This window comes from Melitaea cinxia, chromosome 3 (assembly GCF_905220565.1).
Source record: "Melitaea cinxia chromosome 3, ilMelCinx1.1, whole genome shotgun sequence".
Lineage (NCBI taxonomy): Eukaryota > Metazoa > Arthropoda > Insecta > Lepidoptera > Nymphalidae > Melitaea > Melitaea cinxia.
Window position 1 is genome coordinate 4,806,149 of NC_059396.1, and position 23,882 is coordinate 4,830,030.

Sequence of the window (23,882 nt, forward strand, 5' to 3'; positions counted from 1 at the left end):
CAATTTGCTCGGATTTGTGCCAATTGACTTAAAAAGTCAATCTTAAAAGATACACATTTATATATTTAAATATGTTAAATAACCTAGGTACATATTCATATAAAATGTTTAATAGGTTGATTCTATAACCCCCTTTAAAGTTAACGTAAAACAATTCCTTTGATTGACGTAGTTTTTATTACTAAGTTTAATAATTTAGAATATACTTTAAATAAGTGATAAGCGCAAACTGAAACATTTTTCATTTTTTATTGTTATGTTGTCAACTAACTAATACTTGACTTCATAATGACTTTTGTTATTACAAAATAACCATTACGAAAATAGTCTTAAAAGTATTTAAACAGTGTAAAAACAGATTAGACTGATGTTTCAGCCGAAGTATTCTTTTTAAATCCGCTACTCCACGAATTCTTGCGCCTTAGGAGATCGCTCTGAAAATCGTCCAGAGGACAAAAGCTTGTAAGCAGTAAATAACAAACATTTTTTACGTAACAATAAATTAAATTCGCGGTTCTGTAGCGTACGTGAACTGAATGTGACTAATATTACAATTAGCGTTATAATTATTGATCGGAGATAATTAATATAAACTACTATACCTACTCACAAATAAATAGCTTAAAAAGCATGCTAAAGTTAACATATTGAAGAACACTGCAATCATGCAAATAATGTTATAATAACAAAAATATAATTTACCTATTGGGAGACATTAAAAGCAGACATTGTTGTATAAAAAATTGAAAAAATAGGTAATAATTCCTTTAAATACTAAACACGTACACGTTCTACAAATGAAAAAATACTAAAAAACTCAGATTTTACTTATCGTAAATTTGGCTTTCCGACTCACAACAATTATTGTACTTGATTTTTTTAAATAAATGAGAATTATGAACGTTTATAAAACGTTACACGAATAGTGACACACATTAATTGAATAAGAAGTTTTATTAAGAACATTTTGTCATAGAATTATACAATAGCTGTTTGTAAAATGAATTACAATATTAATCAGGAATGAATCGTGAATTATACCATTAATAAGAAATACCTGGAATATAAATGTAGGTATTTGTAGCTACGACTGAATAAATTATAGTCTTTATTATATCTAGTGACATAAAATGTTTACTTGAATTTTATCTACAAATGTGAACTACAAGTAAGGGTTGTACTAGACGCATCTTTTTCTGAACAATCGTATGATAGTTTTTATAAATAAAATACAATTTAAAATTCGGCAAATATATGTAAAAATCGATTATATATATATATATATATATATATATATATATATATATATATATATATATATATATATATATATATATATAAGTACTAATATTTTTTAAAGCTAGTAACGTTAAATCGCTGTTAAAATTTTTAAACGCTAAAATAATCAAATTTTTAGGTACTCCTAAGTGTGCTTGCATTTAAGTAAAATTCGAACCAAAAGTGTATTACGAAGTATTTATATAAGATAAAGACGATACCTAGACACTTATATCATTTGACTAGCCCGTTGGCGCAGTTTGTAGTGGCCCTGCTTTCTGTTCCGCGAGTTGCGGGTTCGATTCCCGCCTGAGTCTCGGTGTGATATTTGTATTTGTATATTTATATATGTATTATTTCTATGTATATTTATAAAAAAAAGTTATAACAGTCGACTGTTACCTGTAACACAAGCATTAAGTTGCTTACCATAGGAACAGACGACCGTGTGTGTATGTTATAGGATATTTATTTATTTATTATTTTGTCATAGAACAAATTATTTAAAATTCTTGCCTAGTTACGGATGTTCATAAAAACTTTACACCAAGTTTCGTCGTATTTAGACAAAACTTTTTAGGCTGTCACGTCACTCAATAGACCTAGTTCGAAAATCAAAACTGGAAATGACGTATAACTTCATGATTTAGAACGTAGTAGTTCTAAAATATGTTCAGGAAAAGAAACGTCTTCGCATAATGTTGGATGCGTGCCATGCCGTGCTTCTTCAGGTATACAATGTGGTTGAGTTAGAATTTTGTATCTCTGATGCACACCTTCATGGAAGGATCGTCTTCTTCTACCTCGTCCATTGTTGATAGACGCCTTTCTATTTCAGATTGTGCGTTCTTTGAAATAAGTTTTTTGTGTTTTATACTGTAATATCAATTAAATAGTCATCGTCTTTTTATAGATATAATGTGTTATATTTACATATGAATTGGTAAAATAATCTTGACAAAAAAAACAGTGATTGTGCGACGTTTTAGGGATTCGATTACACTATGAGAATGTTTTCGATGATTAACCAGCGATGATTGGTTGAATACTCACGTTTTCTTTCCAGATTTTACTTTCAATTCCTTTATGTCAATATGACTTTTTAATTTATTGCTATTATTAACCTGTTTCCAAATACCGGTTTTATTAACTTCCTCGGATATATTTATAGACGTCAAAGGTATATTCATAATATTGCCATTGATGAGAGGAATTTGAAGATTTTCTTCAAATGTTGGTGGATTACTCTTGTTGGTATCCTACAATGGAAGAGGCTAAGAATTTTTTTTTTTAATTAAGGAAATTCCTGAAGTCTGGACTTGGAATGCCATTCCTATACTAATTTCGTTTTCGTTTTTTACAAGCTATCGTCGTTTTATTCAATTTTACGCTAAATTATATTTTTATAATTTACCTAAGTATTACATTCGGTTATCAAAAAACCCATTAAATATTAATTTATCTCTTTTTACTTTTTACACAAAAAATTTAACATTTTCGAAAAGCATCCCACCTCAATATCACCGAGTTCACGAAGCTCGTCTTGATTCCTTTTTGTCATTTCTGGCATAACGTCATCTAAAATTTTCATTTCGCGTCTTGTGAAGAAGATATCTAAAGATTTCCTAATGCCTATCATTACTACAAGCATAAGCGGAAATAGTATGGACGTCATTGAGAAGGACTTAATCAACCATAGGCAGATGAGGCATGTCAATTGAATTGCAGTGAATAAATGGACACGCCGAATCGGTACCTAGAAAAATATTTAAAATTACTTTAAAAATATAAATGTCTCATCATTATTAAATGTGTTTATTGTTTTAAATTAAGAACTCACTTGTCGTAAAAACATGTGGTCTGGCTGATATTTTTGTGGCATAAACATTATCAGTATTCTATCAAAAAACTGAAGTCCTTTCAGTGATGCTACACCCATGTAAAGAAATACGCCGAACAAGACTGGCATAGGTATATGTCTCAAAACTGGTGTCAAAAGTACGGAACATCCTATAGTTAGGAATATAAGGATATGTGTGACTCTTTGTTCTCTGACACCTAAAAACTGAGGTTTCTCTCCAGGAGCAGCGCATTCCGATTCAACTTTTAGTGAATTTACATGATTAATGCTCAATACTGTGGCAGCCACAAACCACGGTAATCCCATAACAGAACATATTTGTATCAAAATAGCCAAGACAAAGAGGTCAAGATGGTAGCCACATCCTTTTTTTAGTTTATTTTCTTTGCGGTTTACAATAACCGCCGTTATCTGCTGATCCATAAAAATTAAGATCGTTCCTAAAAGAGCTGGTAATATGGCTACCAGAGCAGACCATATAGGATTACCATTAAAAGGCGTAATAACCCATTCTCGCGTTGGTAACGTGGGCTTAAACTCTGAGGGTACCTCTAATTTTGGTGTTTTTACTCCAACTTTGAAATCTAAAAGCGACATAGACAAAATGGCTATGATGACAGAAAAGTCGCTTATTATTTGTCTGACCTGTAAATAAAATATGGTTTTGTAGAACATTATTTTTAAGAATAATTGTAAATAGATATCTAATCGTCTTAGCACGCTGTGCTATGTGTTTATATTCTTGTAAGGTGCGCCTTAGGTGATTTTGGTAACATTAATGGAACAGGCGCTGTCTGAGCAACATAATATGTGTATTCTATTCGTATTTGAGTAGAGTCAAGAATCTTTGTTGGAAATATTCTGTATTATTGTATATGTGATTGGCATGACTTTTAACTTAAAATCGTACCTACATTTCGTGTAACGAATACGCAGTTTTTGTATTTATATAAGTTTCACACGCACAAAACTGTGGATACATACACTTACATAATACCGTATTAAGAAAAACCGGAGAGTCGGAATTAAAGACAAAAAATAATCACCTTAGAAGGGAAGAAGAGAGAATTTTTAAAATCCTTTAAAATGATTGAAATTATGAAAGTTCCAAGGAATAGGATTATCGACATCAAAAACACATCCGGAACATACACTTTTGTGTCACATCCAGCACCAGCTAAAGTTCCGTTGTATAACTGAAAAATTGTAAGACTTAGGTTAGATTATAGGTTATTATATTGTTTTCTAAAGTTTTATATATTTTGTTTTAAATTTTTTTATATATTTTGTTTTAATTTTTAAATTGTTTTTATATTTTGTTTTAAAAAGTCGCGAATTTCACTAATTATAATGAAACATCTTTGTTAGATTTTATCGCGGTTTATTAAGTTTTTTACATGCCCGGAGTTTCGGATACTTCACAGTTCACAGCAACCATGGTCACGGGAGAACCGAACGTCAAACATCTAAAAAACTTAATAAACTGCGATAAAATCCGGAAAAGTTTTTTCATTATAATAAGTTAATCAATATTAAAATAACTAGCCACCAACTCGTCCGCGTTGAATAGTGAATTTGGACAGTATTTTTTTAAATATCATTTGGTTTATTTTGGATTATAAACACCGTCATTTGGGTATTTACATGCTCAACGTGGTTCTTTAAATTGGCATAACTTTTTTATTTATGAACCGATTGACATGAAACAAACACTGAATGTTAAGTGAAGCTTACCACAATATACTAACGAAAGCCGCAAAAACAGATAAAAAATCATCAAAAATCGGATAAATTGTACGATTAGCGTACATATTACGTTTTTATTATATGTATAACTAACGACCCGTTAGTTAAATGATAAAAATTTTCCATTTATACAATTTTTACGTGTGTTACAACAACTCATTATCAAATCAATAACATCATTAAAATATGACGAAAACCTATTACCTGACAAGACTCCTTGTCAACGGAAGTCCAATTAAACTGTTCCGGTACTCTTGAGTAATTGCCTGGCAAACAATAGCACTCGTAATTGAGCACTTCATCAGGGCGTGTCTTCAATGGGTATTTTTTCCCGATAGAAATAACATTTTCCACGGCCTGTAAAAAATAATAATTAATCTCTATTAGACTAATGGTACTATTTTATGGCAAACTCTAATAGTCTTTATGATTACCTTGTAAATAAAAATAAAAGCGATAAGTGTTGCAAAATTTTCTTCCGTAAAACGTGTTATGTAACATACAAAAGCGCTTGCATCAATTGCAACTAGAGTAATGAGTATTATAGTAGTCCATGTACCAATACAAAATCTAAATGACATGTAATTCCATCCTATTTGCTTACAGAATTCAAAAACTATTGTTTCAAATACTAATACAGGGCCTGTTGATCCTAAAATAGTCAGTGGCTGTCCTGAAAAGAATCCGTACCCCATTCCACATACAAATCCAGATACTAATGATTCCATTGCAGCCATATTTTTGCCGGTAGCTTCCCCCAAAAGTCCTCCAAAAGTTATAATAGGTGAAAGACATGCGAAATATAAAAATATCCATGACGCAATGCACTGTAGAGCTAGTGCATCTTTAAAGTCAGACCAGTACCACGGTATTTTTCGTTTTAAATCATTCATCAAACCTCCAAAAAGTCTTCCACTTCTTGCTAACCCTGACTCTTCTCTTTGCCTTTGTTCTTCTTCTTCCTCATCTGGTTCTTCCTTCGGGTTATTATCATTAGGACGTTTACGTGGATCTTGAGATGGTATGGCAGCAGGCGGCTCTATACGGATAGCAGGATCCCACTCACCAGGCGGTAATACTGTAACTGCATCTAAAAACTCATCTATGCCGGCTAAAAGATGGTCCCGTTTCTTCGCTCGGTAGGCCACTTCATGAAAAATTTCATCGGACATAAGTGTTGCCATTGCTCTTCCGATTTCATGAAAACTTGAATTACTGTTTGGCGGTCCAAGTAAGACGAACATGAATCGTGTAGGGACAGGAACTTCAGTTAAATCTCCCATAATGGTCCCAGTTTTCAACCTAACAAATGCGGATAATGTCTTTTCTAGAAAATCAACTTCGCCAACGAGTATATTAGAAGCTTCTGCTCCTGGTGGGATTTTCCGCATAAAATGAGTATTACTCTTATGATTTATGTCACCATTCATGGGAAGATCGCCTGAGCTATGGTTACGATGCATTGATAAATTGCTCGGACTTTTAACCATTCCTTCGTCTGGAGCTGCACCTAAAAAATAAATTCTTTATTTAATAAAGATAAAATGTGACTAATTTGTTTAACAATAATAGAATTCAAAGTAATAACAATAAAAAAAATATTCATAACAGTAAAAGTGCAATCTTATTCTAATATAAAATTTTTTTCTACTGGTGAGTTAAATATTATATTATAGTAGTTTTATCAAAAAAGTTTAGAACAATTTACTTTGGTAAGATTTAATTAAATTTTACACAAATGATAATAATAATTAATATCAAAAAGCAAGAGCAAAAGCTAAAAATTAACAAGAAAATTTGAAGAATGAATCTGACATTGCATTTAGCCCAATCATCAATATGAGTAGACAAAAATACTTTTCTCAAAAATAAATAGTACAGTTTGACATTAATGCAGCATTAAACATATAAAACACCAATGAAGAGAAATTAATGATAAGCGGTTACCCGCACTAGAGATGCCTAGGAATCGACCGAAATCTGCTTTGTGAGAATGTCCACTTGTTGTACTGCCTTCTTCCACTGGAATATAACGCCAATTGTTCAAAAGGGAAAAGAAATTTGGTTGAACTATCTTTAGTATATTTACAATAAAAATGAATAATAACACCAATAAATATGTATATTTGTAATTTTTTTATTGAAATTAGCTTAAAAGTGCTAGCGTGTCAAGTGTCAGTCAAACAGCGTGATTTAGTGAGCTGATGCACACATGTTACCGTAACACGCTTTGCTGACCTGGAACAGCTAGATAAGAGCCTCTTGCATCAGCTGCATGAAGTAGAACCGAGTTGGGAGATGAGGTGGGCCCCCGACAACTCCTCGAACTGGAGCGTCGAGAGCCACCATCCTGAAAATCTGGTATAATATTGCCACAATGTCCATATAGTTTTACCTATTAGCCTTAAGAATAACAACAACAAACAAGATGAGTGTTGCTTTAATTTCATTAACAAATAATTTTTACTCACTTTTACATGATGAGTGATTTTTTCCAATATCTGCCAGAGACCTTATTAAGGGGAGTCTAGACATATTATTATGATTTCGCCGTTCATATTGATGTCTATGTCTTCGTAATAACGCATCTTTAACTTTTTCCCTTCTATCGTATGCTAAACCACCTTCTACAATCATATTATCGAGAACACTTTCAGCAACTTGTTCCAAAGAATTTGCTTCTAAATCTAAAATCACCGATCCATTTAAAATGAGACTTCGAAGCTCAAACAATGAGTGTAAAGAAAGTGTAGCAACATGGGGCTTGGACCATCGGTTGCCACCTTCTTCAACATCTTCCTCAAACTTGATCCACCGAGCTGTTTCTTTCCATTCTAATTCATCTCCATCCTTAACAAGTTCTTCCATTTCAGAGAATAGGGGATGAGATTCAAGAGTGCTATCGTCAACATCTTCGCCTAGAATGAACTGAACTCTTTGAGCAGGTGGAGTCACTGTAAAAATATGTACAAAATGTTTGTAAAAAATTGTTATATATTTTGAGACAAAGATGTTGATGGATGTATGACAGAAAACAACAGAATCACGATAAAATGTTTAAAGAAATATTACAAGACATTTATGGAGAAATAAAATAAAACCGATTATTTTGTCGAATGATATATTAAAACATGCTTGAATTAGTTTTTTAATGAGACAATAAAAAGTTTAAATAATAATAAGAAAGGAATCAGTCTGGATGAGTCGCAGCTATTTGTCTTACATGTTTCTCCATCATCCGTTACGCTAAGTCTCCTGACTCGAGCCATTATTGCTGGGCCTACGGATCCGAATTATCAATTTTTATTTATTTAATAATCGTGAAACTAAATAATTGATTTTTGTAAGATATTATTAAGTAATAGTTCAGTTGCTATGGTTCTTCAGTATTTTCTTAAGGTTGTTGGCGTATTTGATTAAGATTGTTGGCATTTTACTTTTGAATCAAAGTGTAATTTTAACGTCAACTCACTAATCTGTAACAAACTGTTCTGTCTGCCGTCATGATGAAAGAGCTAACGAGTCTTTTCATAAAATTCTCTTCAACCTTATCAAGGAGAAATAAAATTACTGTTATAAAAATTCAATCAAGTTTGTGATTCCAGTAAAAGGCTTTTTTTGCGAAAATTGAAAATATGACAGTTTGATTAAAAATATTTAAATATAGCAAGGTAATTAATTACATTTAATAAATCTCTTTCTTTTGAAATATTGATTTTAGAAGTTTTTTTGTTTATGATGTTGGTTTTTATTTTTAATATAAATAATATTTAGTAATTTTAATTTATTTAAATATATTCTAATAAAATATTATAATATAATATAATATTTTCTAAAAATATATTTTAATAGTACTTTATTTTCTTTAATGGAGCTTGGTGAGTCATTTTTTGTATTTTAAAATTTAATTTGAATATCATAAACAGAAAACTATTTTTGTTAGTTTTTATCTTTTTTTTCTTGTAATTTTGTCAAAGTAAATAGAAAGTGTTAAAACCATTGTAACCTTTATGTATTTGTAACTTTTAAAGACTACAGGTAATGTTAGGTAGGTGGTACTATTTACTCTTTCCTCTCGTAGATTAGATGGAAATTTGTACGTAAAATTTTATAGCGTTCGCTTTTTAATCAGCAGCATAAATATGTGTTAAAATTTCGTGTTGTAAAATAATTTACAAGTAACCAGTAAAATTCTCTTTCATCCCTTAAAGCTAGGTAGTACTGTTAGCTAATTTTGCTTTTCCAATGTATCCAATTATATGAGTATCAAAATATTTTCTGTCGTTTTATTATAAATTCAAATTCTTAATTACTTTATTCATTATTTCTCTTTTATAAGAAAGTTCTACGACGGAAAAGTAATATTTTCTACAAATATATGTCAAATGCAAAAATACTAAATATTACAAAATTTTACTTTAACATTACTTTCACAGTATAATATTGTATTAACGAATACGATAAAAATTGTGGATTATTAATAATAGTAAATTTAACTTACTAGGCTTTTCAGGATCTTTGTCCCCATTGCGGTGATGTTTATGTTTTCGGTGTGAGTGTCGACGTGCGGGCACGTGTACGCCCACGAACACAGTGTGTGCACGGTGACCTATGCGAATAAAGACAAGAGTGTAGAAAACTATAAATCTAAGCTGTAAATCAGTTTTACCAATTAATCTAAAGCTAATGAGTATCACAAACTTAAAAAAAAAAAAAACATTTTTGTATCAATCAAAATCAAAATAGCCTTCATTCGGACATGACAATATTTCACTAATTATTCGTAAATTTTCCTTTGCTCCATTTTTGCGTGTTCGTTTGCCAGGTAGCAAAGGCCTCCTCCAATCTTTTCCATTCCGTCCTTTCCATGGCCACTCTACACCATGTTATTCCTGCGACCTGCCTAATGTCGTCGTCCCACCTACTTTGTGGTCTGTGGACAACATTTTTGTCTAACGCAAACAAAATAAAACAAACTTAGGTATCATTTTTTACGGCTAAGCCATTGTGCCGATTAAGATGGTACGTGAATGGGTAAAGGTATATATATGTAAGAGATGTCAATGAAAGCTAAATTTCAAATGTTCACGGTCCGGATACTACCTACTTGTAAATTTTATGATCAATTGTACAGTTTTTAAGAAAAATCCTAAAACTTTTTTTTTACAGATAAAACAAATTATATCCTAGAAAGTAGATCTAGGCTAATTATTCTATTGATTTATTTCATCATCTGTCTCTGTTAAAAAATACAATTTGTACAATAACATTTTATGCTAATTTTAATTGAGAATTATTGCAACGTAAGTACATAGGTGCTGTTAAAAACGTGGAAGTGGCTAAGCAGTTTATAAAAACCAGACGTCTTGGTGCATCTAAAGTTGTCGACGAAATCTTGTCTAGACGCGATATATCGATCAAATGCAAGATATCTTGCACGTAATGAGTTTACAGCTATATCTATGAACTGTTCAATCTATATATATAAAAATCAATGGTTGTCTGTATATCCTTTATATAATCGTACACTAACCAATTATCGTGTCATGATCTTCAGCAAAGTGTTGTGCATGAGCCCACAAAGAAATCTGAGATGGTACGACCAAAAAATACATATAAAAAAAGCGTAGCAACGCACACAGGATACAGCTAGTTCTGTATAAACTTTGATGGTTGATTTTCAGGTCATTCAATAAGGTAACTTTTAATCTTTGTGTACACTAATTTGACACTGAAAGTTATGCAATCTAAGTCGGGGGAAGTAATTTCTTTTCGCTATATTTCAACAGTTGAAGCAGCAACTCGATTTCTAGGTTAAGTTCGTGATGAGAGCACCGGTTATCGTATTGGATTTTTTTATACATTTAGAAAGAGAAATGTATTTACAAAAAACTTTTTCATATTTATGGAAAAAGCGTATGAACACTTTCCGTCACCTATTAATTATGTGATATTACTTGTATAGTATTAAAGCTGTTATTATTTATTTAAACATTGTTTTGTCTTGTTTTTTTTTTTTAATTTGCATACAGTATATTAAGAAAAAAGATAAGACTAATTTAATCACACTTTTAATATAATTGGAGGTTGAATAACTTAAGCATAACGCGTTTGGAAGTTAACTTCACACTTGACCTTAAAGGATATTTAAAATGCTTCATTAGAAGCTTAATTTAATACAAATATTTGTAATGAGAGAGGATCGAACCCGCGATCGCCATCGCAATAGCCAGAGCTGTGACCGATGCGCCAACGCGTCGTCAACATTTATTGAAAAAAATAAGCCGTTCTAGGATATTCTACAAATGATAAAAGTTATAATAAATGACCTAAAGCTAGCTTTAAATAAATGTTGAATTACTATATACTTAAGTAATCTTGCCCAAAAAACTTATAAATGTCAAATTAAATTAGCTAAAATCTCTTAAATGACAGCAACATTTTTAAGATTATAGATTAGATTATTACTTAGTGACAGAATGTTTTACTTTAATGAACATTCAAAGTCTGGAGCAGTACCTCCAATTTACAGAAGATCACAGTCAAATAATACTGATTTCAAGTAGTATTGTGCTACTGACTACACATACATACAATATATACATTATATACATGACTACTGTGAGTAAGGTGGCTAAAGGTCATGGGGAAGGTCGGGAAACGCACTCGTGATGCTTCAGGTGTTGCAGGCGTCTATAGGCTACGGTATCCACTTTTTTACATGACTAGGTCGGCAAACAAGCCTAGGTACGGTCCACCTGATGGCAAGCGGCTACTATCAGATGGATAAACACAGACACTAAAGTTAAATCTATACATTTATGTAGCACGAGATATCATTGAATCTATATTGTAAAAGATTGATCGTTAAATAAAAAGGCACTCTTACACCGCACCTACTGATCGCGTGAGCGTGACCGACTTACGTAGCAATAAATGTTAATCTCAACACAGCTCTACTAACCTGGGATTTACTTATAATTAGAACGTAGGGCGATCGATATCGGTAAAATATATCTTTATTTTTGTGTAGAATGTCAAACGAGTGTATGTATATATATAAGTATATAAGTAAGTAGTAATGTATACATATATGTATACTTATATATATTATATATAAGTATACATATATGTATACACATTTGTGTTGTTAATTTTAAGGCCTGTATTTGATTGGTGGACAAAGACCTTTATTGTATATGACAGGAGAAGAATTGAAGCTTTAAATAACCAAAAGACGAACAAATTAATTTATTTAGGAGTCCACTATTATGTTTTTTTTTAAGTTTCTTACATTTTGTAGGAAAATGAACTGGAAGGATGGACGGAATTACAAATTAGGTGGACCTTGTTTTTCAGTGTTTATTGTGTTTTGTTTTATCCTTTTTTATGTATAAAAGTAATTGCTTTGTCCACATTCGATTGCCATATTTCTTAATTTTTATTATTATTATTTACTTAATATAAAAATGACTAGTCACCAAGATCTAGCGCAAGCAGTAGTGGCCTGAATATTCTTAACCTTCTAGTTTCAAATAAACCAATCGATAACCGAATTTCTTAAATATAATCAAGTAAAGTATTTGAGTCATGAAATATTTATTAAAATATTGCACTGGGGTAGCAAGGCCGAATTTCTAAGTAAATTATTATATTTACAAATAGTATCTACAAAATAGTGGCACGCATTGTATGTGTTATACGTGCTCGTAGGACCTATAATATAATTTTGATACAGTAGATGCAGATATCAGAGCCACCATTATTTTAATTGGCCAGGGCTCCCAGAAGGATAACGAAACTGATTTTGCATATGCTCATAACTTGTAGTGGTAATATTTAACTTACACACGAGTAATGTCTGCTTAATCTAACAAGGGAAGGCATATAGTCTAGTTGACAAGTTTAAAAAACGTATTAAATTGAGATAGAGCTCCTAAAATATGAGCCATAGCTCGCTCGATTCGGAATTACGTCTAGTAAAATGGATGGGAAAGAATTTCCAGCTTGCAAAATATTGTAAAAGTTACTAACCAATTAAGTTGCGATAAAAAAGAAATTTCGATTTTGTTAACTCCGAAACTATCAATATATAAGGAATTTTGAAATAAGTTCCTAAAGAAGGAGAAATGTTTCATATTTTTTTTAAGTTAAAAAATTAATTGACTTCAATTTTTTTTAACTTAAAAAAATGTGTACTTTATTGCCTTACTTAACCGAAGTCACCAAAAGGAATCGTACACATTTATGATGACAAAATGGAAGTAATTTGAAATCTATAAACATTTCCTAAAATTAGCCATAAAACAAAAAAAAAGTTATTTTCATAACTAGCCTATTTAAAACAGGTATTTCGCCATTTTTTCATTTCATCTGTGATGTGATTATAATATGTTTTTAGTTCTTTTCTGAGAATACAAAACTACTGTTAACCAGTCCAACAAGAATCATACTTATGAATTTGGTGAATTTTTTAGTTTTGGATTCTAATACAGATCTACACCATAGTATAAGTATGTTTAGCAACACTTATATCGCTCTATCTAATCTTTATAACTTCTATAAACGTAGAAAAGCACCCCATAAAACAAACCTTCGCTTAGATCATATAACTAAGTTTCACATTTCCTACCCATGTTAAATCTCCTAACTCCCCTCTTGACCTACTTACAAAACGGTAATTTATAAAGACACTTGCAATTCGTGAAGAGGTAAATTGTTTTTTCCGCCAAGAACAAATCATGTCTCTTGAGGAAAATGTTTTGAAAAAGTATGAGTGTCGGGTATTGTTAACTACTTTTTAAAAATTCATGAGAGACGCGCTTGCGGTGTTTCCGCTTGCTATGTCGTAGTGTAGCTGTAAAAAAATCACATAAACTTTTTAATTTTTATTACATAACGAATTTAAATATTAGGAAATTCTATACTATATCTGGTTATCCTCACATCATGTCGCATATTTAATTAATAAATAAATAAAAGAAAGCTACAAACACACGAATTACATAAATCAAATGCAAACAGAAACGGCCGCCCGCCGTAATCATGTGTGTTGCCTATGTTATATATTCGATCAGCAACCGTCAGCGCAAGAGTTAGTTGCTACTTTCTATGGTCACTGAGCTGACCCGTATATAAGTATATTTTCTAGTTAAATTGTACAACCAATTATCCCAAGTGAGCGACAAAAGCGGCTACGATACGTGGCGTTAAGAGAAATACGGAATAGTCATTTTACCCTTAATATGTGGAACGTTGTCAACGCACGTTGCGCAAAATATTAATCGTATTATTACGTATATGATCTCTTTTTATCACTTTTTCACATTTTTATCACTCGCTTCAGCCTATAATATCTCACTGCTGGGCATAAGCGTCTTTCCCCGTGTAGGAGAAGGGTCAGAGCTTAATCCACTACGCTGCTCTAATGCGGGTTTGCGGATATATTCCTTACTATGAGTATCTATCGCTATCAGATGTACATGATAACTACCGAGACCGAAGGCTTAATGGACTCTCCGAGGCATGGGGAGACTCACAAGGACTGCACAAACACCCAGACCAGGACAATATCTGCTTGGCCAGTACAAATGTTTGTCATGTGCGGAGATCAAACTGGCAACACCGACATAGGCCTCCACAATTTCGCGCCAAACAATGGCGTGAACTCATGTGTTTTACCCAAAGCTAGCTTTGTCGCACTGAAGACGCTGCTGCCCGTCTTTGGCATGTGTATTTCAAAGCCGAAGCAGTTGGATGTATGTATGTAAATATTTGGATAAAAGAGTTCATCAATATTTAAAAAAAATTCTTTAACCGACAAGCGATAGGCTATTTTTTGAATGTATATTTTAAATTCTTATCGCATGACTATTACATGTAAAGAGTCAAGGCTTCAAAACCGCTCGGCGTGAAAATTTCTTTGTTTGTACGAATGTTAGTTTCTCATCCCGGTGTTTATTATTGGGAGTTTTCTCACTGTTCATCGGAGAACTCTAAAAATAAAATTAAGATAAAGCTTTTGTAGGAAGAGTGGTCTTTATCTGACATTGTGACAATTGCAGGCCGTTTTAGTTCCGTTCGACTGAATTGTCATTGGAATTGACAATCACCTAGATGTAAATCAGTTAAGTTAATGTAAATTATTAGCTGTATCTTCCACGAGAAAAGTGTCTAATGTATTTCGAATAACACTAGCCACGCTGAACGATTCAGGGCTTAAATTCGATACTTGTCAGAATGGTATAAATTTTATTTTATGATTAAGTACTGCTTCTAGCTTATGAGTCATAAAATCGAATTTAATGGTCTATTAACTTATCAATAAATATAGTAAGACAAAGCAAAAGGTTTAAATTGTATGAAGTTTAGATCCGTATTTTTTTTTAAGTCTTTACTTGATCACTTCCAATCACTTCCAAATTGGGTCACATTTTAAGTAGGGCAAAAAAATCAAAACCTTTTCCGCTAAGGGATATAAAAAGGGAATGGGATTGTCAAGGTAACCTGGTGACTTTCATAAAAAGAAATGCTCTCTAGACAATAATATATCAAATTGAAATCCACAGAACATTTTGAGTTCGACTTCCAGGATAACAAAAAACCTCATCTGATTCCGTGTATCAAATTTTATGGCATTGCTGCACAAGCATACAGATGGACAGAAGAAAATAATAAAACTCGTTATTTCACTTATATAACTCTAATAAATAGCACGACTTACTTCTTAAATGTCACTCATGTACAGACATCAACAGTTACATTTATATATAGGGACAGTTATGTACAACAACCCATTAATTACCCCTTGTAAGATCAAAGACATTAGCTATTGTTAGACATTAGTGTAACTAAGCAACTTAAATTGAGTCTAAATACTATTAACTTGTAACAAAACTTAAATTGAGTTATGGCCTAAGCCAATTTCAACATTAAATTACTATTTAGTCTCCTTTTGATAGAATTGTAATTTAAATAACAGTCTAATCTATCTATCTATACATATATAAAAGCGAAAGGTCACTCATCACGAAATCTCTGAAACCATAATACCTACAAACTTGAAATTTGGCAAGTAGGCTTCTTATAGGACATAGACATTCGCTAAGAACGGATTTTACGAAACTCGACCCCTAAAGGGGTAAAACGGGGGTTGGAAGTTTGTATGAAAGTCCTATGTTTTTGAAGTAAGAGACATGAAATTTAAAATGTACGCTCTATAAATGTTGAGAAGGTGTCCAAATAATGTATCTTTACAAATCAACTCCCTTTTGGGGTTAAAACGGGGGATGGTAGGTTGACTCACTCATCACGATATCTCTGAAACTATAACAGCTACAAACTTGAAATTTGGCAGGCAGGTTCTTTATAGGGCGTAGACATCCGCTAAGAACTGATTTTATGAAATCGACCCCTAAGGGAATAAAACGGGGGTCGGAACTTTGTATGAAAATCTTATGTTTTTGAAGTAAGAGACTTGAAATTTAAAATGTATGCTCTATAGATGGTGAGGAGATGTCCAAATAATGTATATTTAGAAATCAACTCCCTTTTGGGGTTAAAACGGGGGATGGTAGGTGGACTCACTCATCACGACATCTCCGAAACTACAACAGCTACAAACTTGAAATTTGGCAAGTAGGTTCCTTATAGGGCGTAAATATCCGTTAAGAACGTATTTTATGAAACTTGAACCTTAAAGGGATAAAACGGGGGTTGGAACTTTGTATGAAAGTCCTATGTTTTTGAAGTAAGAAACTTAAAATATAAATTATATGCTCTATAGATGGTGAGAAGGTGTTCAAATAATGTATCTTTAGAAATCAACTCCCTTTTGAGGTTAAAACCGGGGATGGTAGGTTGATCGCTCATCACGAAATCTCCGAAACTATAACAGCTACAAACTTGAAATTTGGCAGTTAGGTTCCTTATAGGGCGTAAACATCCGCTAAGAACGGATTTTACGAAACTCGACCCCTAAGGGGATAAAACGGGGTTGTAAGAGACTTGAAATTTTAAATGTATGTTCTATAGATGGTGAGGAGGTGTCCAAATAATGCATCGTAATTTATGTATATATAAAAGAGAAAGGTCACTGACTCACTCATCACGAGAACTCAAAAACCGCTGGAAGGTCCATCCATCCAGGATGGACAAAGATAAAATTTCGCAGGGAGGTAGATTATAGTTAGTACACGTCCGCTAAGAATGGATTTTGCGATATTCCACCGCTAAAGGGGTTTAATTGGGATTGATAGTTTGTATGAAACATATACAGCAGGGTCGGTTTAAAGGAAAATAACCGCGTTTGCAACCCTATCTGTTCAAGAAACATTTATATAGATTACTTATAAGTAGTACATTTTTTTTACAATATCTAACATTTACGTTACTCGAATACTTTTTTTTTACCCTTATCGTCACGGAGTCACGGAGGAGCGTGCGTTACGCTATTCCGTGGCATATATTTACTTAGAACCATATTAAAAACTAAATTGCATGCAGTATATTTTAAACATATTTTCACTACAATACTATATTATTACTATATTATTTCATACCACAATTCTGAGGAATTCAACGAATCTTTATGTACGACGCGACGCGCGCTTCACGCGGACGTAGTCGGGGGCAACAGTTAGTGTATTATAAAACAAAGTCCCCAAAAGTGTATGTGATCGATTCCCTCAAAATCTACTGAACGGATTTTCATGCGGTTTCACCAATGGGGAGTCGCCTTCAAGAGGTAGGTTTACGGAACGGCTAAGCCGATTTTGACGAGAGTTTCACTGGATGTGACACACTGATTCAACGCGGGCGAAGCCGCGGGCACAGCTAGTTAATATATAATCTAATGACTCAAATTTTCTCTTTAATGTAAAATGTTCAACACTAGTGGGTATACTGTTGCTTAGCGCCGTCAGTTGTGGGTTGGGATTTCCGTTATGACAAATATGTGAAAATTATTGAATTTTTAGATTGTAATAATATATTTTGTAACCTTAAATATTTAAGTTCCTTTTGGAACAAAGCTTGGTGCGGTGGAAGGTGTTTAATGTAAATTTTAATCGCATTATCACACAATATTTAACCGAAAGAGGAATTCCGTAAGTTTGGAGCTACTTATAAAGTTCCACGTTTTACGGACCAAGTGGAACGCTTATTATATAGTATAGCAATATACTTATGTTCCAAAACTTCCAAACGAAATTAAGAGGTATTTGGTTAATATAAAGCTTCGAGATAAAATTAAACAAACTAATACGGTATATGTTTGGCAAGTTTTAGGTGTTAGAAAAAAAATAAGAGTAATGGATATACAATGAGATGTAAGTATGGATTGAAAAAAAAGTTGAAAATAATATTATGAAAAAACAATAAAATAAATCTAGTTTAAACTGAAAGAATAGTTTTGTCAAAGGGTAACCATATGTGTGTTTAACAAACGTTCTCTAACTTAATTATTATTTATTTACTTATTTATATTATTTATTAGTGTTTACATTAAAGTGATACCTTCAAAATCCTTTTCAGTGTAGTCATGGTGAGTGTGCTTTCTCGCTGCTGGGTCTGGTGGAGCCTCCTCCTCGTCAGCTCTCGTATCCATCTTTCACGACCTTTAAAAATATATTTTATTATTAATAGTTAGTATTTAATTTATGTAAAATATATTTTAAAAAAATATACAAAAACAATGTGTAATCCTATAATTTTCCAGACATGGTTTTGTCGAGCGTAGGATAGTTTATGTTCAATCTGGCATTTCATATCAAACAAAATCTAGCATTTAATTAAGTTATTAAAGGTATACGGTAGATCAATATACTCATAGGTAACGTTACGATGTGTCATAAATTAAACGAGAACAAAATTTTACGTACGATATATCGTTATACGTGTTAAGATGTACGCGTAGTATTCATCCACGTCTACAAAACAATGTGAAAGATGTAAGATCACAAATAATTCAGATTTCGAATCGATTACTCCCAACTTAAAATCGAAACAAAAATTCTAAAATCTATTTTTTTATTCTATAATCAGTTTTATTGTATTCAGATAAGTTTCAAAAGCACTTTTAAATCGTTTTTTTTTAGAATTATAATCATATTAATTCTTAAAAAAAAAAGTAATAAATGTTAAAATGAAGGAACCACCGCTTTTCAATATACTCGTAGATTCTGCAGAAAGAATCGATTAGAAACTCTATGGTTACCCTTTCAAAAGACGTAAGCCTGGGATAGTAATCATCTCATCAATTTCATTAATAAATAAAACACGTCTATATAATAAAGTGATTTTGATGTCGATAATCTGCGGAGAACTGTATTCAGTAATAGAAAAGCCTTCATTATTCGTACATAGGATCCGACTTTCTGCAACATTTCGCTTGAAATGTTTCCGTGATTCAATACTTTAAAACGGAGTCACGTTTTCCATTCACTATAATACGTAACCTGATTTTAAATACGTGTCTATTTTACCTTCAGTTATATTTTGACTATATGCGTTTTTTTTAGAAATGTTATGTTTATTGTAAAACAATAACTTTATTAAAATCTATATTTTACTAGACAAAACTTATATCTCGTCTATAATTATTTTATATTTACAACTACAATGCAAAATTATTTAGTTCTTCTCTGCTGACACCAAAAACAAAATTAAAATTGGACTAAGAGATTCATCTCTATATAGAGATGAACACGTAAAGTTTTCGAACAAACACAAACTTTATTGTTTTTTAATGTTTACGCGAATTTCACTCATTATAATAAAATAACTATTTCGGATTTTATCGCGGTTTATTAGTTTTTTACATGGCCGACGTTTCGAATACTTTACAGCAACCACGGCCACGAGAGGACTGTAAAAAACCTAATTTAACATTAGAAAACAATATGAACAACCAGTATGGACTGGAAATCGCAAATAAAATTAGCCGCCGAAGATCTTATAACAAAGCGCGTAAGATTTATAACATCGTAAAATTTCTTAAAGAGATGCAGAGACCAAGATCTCATCTCTACGAGTGTCAAGATTTCACCAAAAAACGAGGAAGCGCAAAAATCTTAAACCAGGCGAGTAAAAAGTTTTTACGGAGAGTCCTCTCGTGACCATAGTTACTGTAAAGTACCCGAAACGTCGGACATGTAAAAAACCTAATAAACCGTGATAAAATCCAAAAAAGTTGTTTCACAAACTTTATTGTTATATTACAGATCGCCTGATAGATTTTCACCTTTCTTCTAGAACCCTAGCGTTAACTTCAGCGAATATAGAATAACAGAATAGTATGAACATCTATTAAAATTATTGAGAGGGTAGAGACAAGCAGACGTAAAGGCAGAAATATGGAAAAAATACAACTTTAGCTTCAGTATTGATAGTATAAGACTAAACAAAATTTTCAAATTATATTCAATTCATTAAAGACATCAACTCGACAAATTGGAACTGTTCGAGTTTTTGTGTATCAACAATATTACAGAAGAAACCTCCGCGTAACCTACAAGAATATAGATTTTTGTATTCATTTTATTTTATTAGCTATTCCGATTGTGTACAAAATAAACATTGAATCCAATTATTATAAGAACTGTGGTACGGAATCCAAACACTGAAATAATGAAAAAACATAATGAAACGAGAACAGTTAATTTGGACGTGAAGTGCCATTTGTATAAGTTATTTTCGTGAAATGTAAATAGATACAAAAGAAATACAGTTTTTTTTCGCTCAAATATAACAAAACCTTAATGTAATTGACACATTGATCATCATCATCATCATTTCAGCCTATAGCAGTCCACTGTTAAACATAGGCCTCCACAAGTTCGCGCCAAAAACGGCATGAACATTATGTGTTTTGCCCATAGTAGTTTGGCTGGCTTTGTCGCACCGAAGACGCTGTTGCCCGTCTTCGGCCTGTGTATTTCAAAGCTAGCAGTTGGATGGTTATTCCGCCACCGGTCGGCTTTTTAAGTTCCAAGGTGGTAGTGGAATCTGTTTTATCCCTTAGTCGCCTCTTACGACACCCACGGGAAGAGAGGGAGTGGCCATATTCTTTACGGCCGTAACCATACATTGATAATATTTGATATCGTAAAGGAATGTAATAAATTGTCAGTGTCTATACTCTTCAGGTACCACTGTCTGAAAGTCCATAATTGAAACAAAATGTTCCTTATTTGACTTTGCGTTTTGTATCGTGATGTTGAGTACCACCTAATTTTATAATATTTAATATCAAAAATTTCCAATTCAGTATCGATATATTGTACGTAATGCTTTACATAAATAGGACAAACTTTTTCTTTATTACCTAAGATATGAGACGAAATCAATATAAAAGAATGGTGCATGGACAGCTTTTTCATTTCTAAATGGGCTGTTTATTGGTTAAGATTATGGGCTATAAAAATTCTTTTACGAGTCAGAGCAACAGAGTTGGGACTGTAAGTCAACCAACTTCTGATGTAAATTTAATGCCTGAGAAAACCGAGTCTTGACGTGATTACGTTAAGTAACGCACGTAACTTATAACGTTTATAACGAAAATAAACTCGTGATGGAGTTTGCTATTGTCGTTAGAGAAGAATAACTTCGACGAAAAGAAATCCTTAATATACGCACATAAAGTGTAAATATCATGAATATTGCAAGTAACATAAGGGACCTTTTTAATTAAGCTTAAATTTTATACGGTTATTTATTTGTCGTTGGTATTAGTTATTTTTCTTTAAGTTTAAGCGATCGATGATGAGCCAGGTTTTAAATTTCGAACCTTAGTTTCTTGTTTGTACATGTTTTGTGTATGGACAATAACATCTATTTTTAACTTCTTTCAAAAAGGTTTTAAATTAGACGGTATTTTTTGTGTTACCTCATAACTCTTTATCGGGTGTACGGATTTTGATACTTTTTTAAAATTAAAAAGTTAAGTATTTAAAAAAGTAAGTGTTTTTCATGCTGTCCCATTTAGAGTTGATCGATATCTGACAAGTAAGTCCTATATGTCCAAAGGTTGTCTGGAAGAGATCACTCTTCTAGCGACAAGACCGCCTTTTGTACACTTTTCTTTATTTGTGATTTGTTATTGTGTTGATTGTTTTTGTGTACAATAAAGGATATTATTGTTATTATTATTATTACTTTTTGACTTATCTCTAATAACTCGTATTTAATTGACTGTTTTACAGACTATCTACCTACATTGTATTATTTGTCGATATAATTGAAGTCAGTTTTCTTTTGTTGGCGAACAACACAATTATAAGTACCTGCTTCAATTTTAAAGATTTTATTTATCTTTATACAGAGAGTCTCTTTTTTCCATATTTTTAACAACGTTTTTTAGCGTGCGAATTCGTCACCCAACTTTTTACGCGATCGTCAAATATGATCCTACACACCGGAAAAGTTTTTGGAGCATGTATGTCCCTGTTAAATAGCCCTGAAGATATTCCTTCGTGAAACATAAAATTTTAAAACATACTGTTACAAATATGATCAAGTAAATTAAACGTAAATTGCTCCTTTATGTACTAATATAAATGTAAATCTCAAACCGGTTTGATTGCCTTGCAAATTTTTTTTTTTTTTTATGTCACTAGGTCGGCAAACAAACGTACGGCTCACCTGATGGTAAGCGAGTACCGTAGCTTATAGACACCTGCAACACCAGAAGCATCGCAAGCGCGTTGCCGACCCAATCCCCAATCCCCCCAGGAGCTCTGGTCACCTTACTCACCAACAGGAACACAATACTGCTTAAAAACAGTATTATTTTGCTGTGATCTTCTGTAAGGTCGAGGTACTACCCCAGTCGGGCTGCTCCATATTTTGAGCAGGAAATTCCTGCTGTGCCCTACCTCGGTTAAAAATAAACATTTCGGTTAAATTATTAGATGTTGTAATAGTATTGTTTTATACAACTAGGTCGGTAAACAAACGTACGGCTCACCTGATGGTAAGCGATTACCGTAACCTATAAACGCATGCAAACCAGAATCATCGCAACCGCACTGCCGACCCTACCCTTAATCCACCCAGGAGTTCAGGTCACCTTACTCATCACAGGAAAACAACACTGCTTGAAAACTTGAAATTTCTGTAAGGTGAGGTACTTCCCTAGTCGGGCTGCTCCAGACTTTGAGCAGGATATTTCCTGCTATACACAACCTCAGTTAAAGTATTAGGTATGTGTAATAATTGGTATCAATACAAATAAATAAAATTGGAGTGTCTATTTTTAATAAAATGACTGCTTTTTACTAGATGCATATGGATGTATACACGGTACATATACCAAAATAACATTTTTTTACATTTTTTTTCTGTCTGTCTGTCTGTATGTTTGTTCCGGCTAATCTCTGAAACGGCTAAACCGATTTTGACGGGACTTTCAGTGATAAAAAGTTGATATAATAGGAAGTAAATTAGACTCTTTTATTTTTGAATTTTATTTATTGTAAACCCCCCGAACTAAATAATATATTTTTTTAAATTTCACGCGGACGAAGTCGCGGGCACAGCTAGTGTACATATATAGATTAATCCTTAGAAGACTATATAATATAGTAACCAATTGTTTGTGTTTGAATGAAATTGAACCAGTGTTTGAATTCTTTTACTGTTTTGTTGTCGCAACGGATTAAAACGTGTTAATTTTATTTTTACTAGGCGTTTATTATTAACAATAGCCTTTATTCAGTTGTTTCTATAAAACTATAGGATAGAACGCTCTTTACTAAAGATTTTATATACTTTTAGTAAATGTAGATGTAGATGAAATGAAATCTTCAACCAAGGTTTTAATGAGATTTAGCGTGGAATTGTAACATTTTGTTACATGAAAATGTTTTAGAAATTAGATGATACAAAATATCTTGTAAACTTTAGAAGGTACTATTGTATCACAAACAATAAACATTATTACGGGAGCGTAGTTAACAATTTTTCGGATTTCGTACATTAATAATGCCCTTTTCGTCGA

At 32.4% G+C, this 23,882-nt stretch overlaps 1 protein-coding gene across 1 annotated transcript; it reads right to left on the reverse strand.

Annotated features, from left to right (window-relative positions):
• Positions 1 to 359: 359 nt before the first annotated feature.
• Positions 360 to 18,491, reverse strand: LOC123669097 (electrogenic sodium bicarbonate cotransporter 1). Its single transcript, XM_045602733.1, has 14 exons — positions 18,401 to 18,491; positions 9,387 to 9,494; positions 8,109 to 8,165; positions 7,357 to 7,839; positions 7,124 to 7,243; positions 6,833 to 6,907; positions 5,320 to 6,395; positions 5,090 to 5,242; positions 4,186 to 4,335; positions 3,119 to 3,784; positions 2,792 to 3,034; positions 2,332 to 2,537; positions 2,055 to 2,154; positions 360 to 434 (listed from the first exon to the last, which is right to left on the reverse strand). The coding sequence occupies exons 1-14, from the start codon at positions 18,489 to 18,491 to the stop codon at positions 360 to 362; spliced, it is 3,603 nt and encodes a 1,200-aa protein (XP_045458689.1).
• Between the last annotated feature and the right edge of the window lie 5,391 nt (positions 18,492 to 23,882).

Excerpts from the sequence above, each read along its gene's own strand:
- LOC123669097 (XM_045602733.1), bottom strand. The coding sequence starts at position 18,491 with ATGGATACGAGAGCTGACGAGGAGGAGGCTCCACCAGACCCAGCAGCG. Across the intron at positions 7,840-8,108 it reads AACGGATGATGGAGAAACAT|TGACTCCACCTGCTCAAAGA; the intron begins GTAAGACAAATA and ends ATATTTTTACAG. Across the intron at positions 2,155-2,331 it reads GTAAAATCTGGAAAGAAAAC|TATAAAACACAAAAAACTTA; the intron begins GTGAGTATTCAA and ends TTGATATTACAG.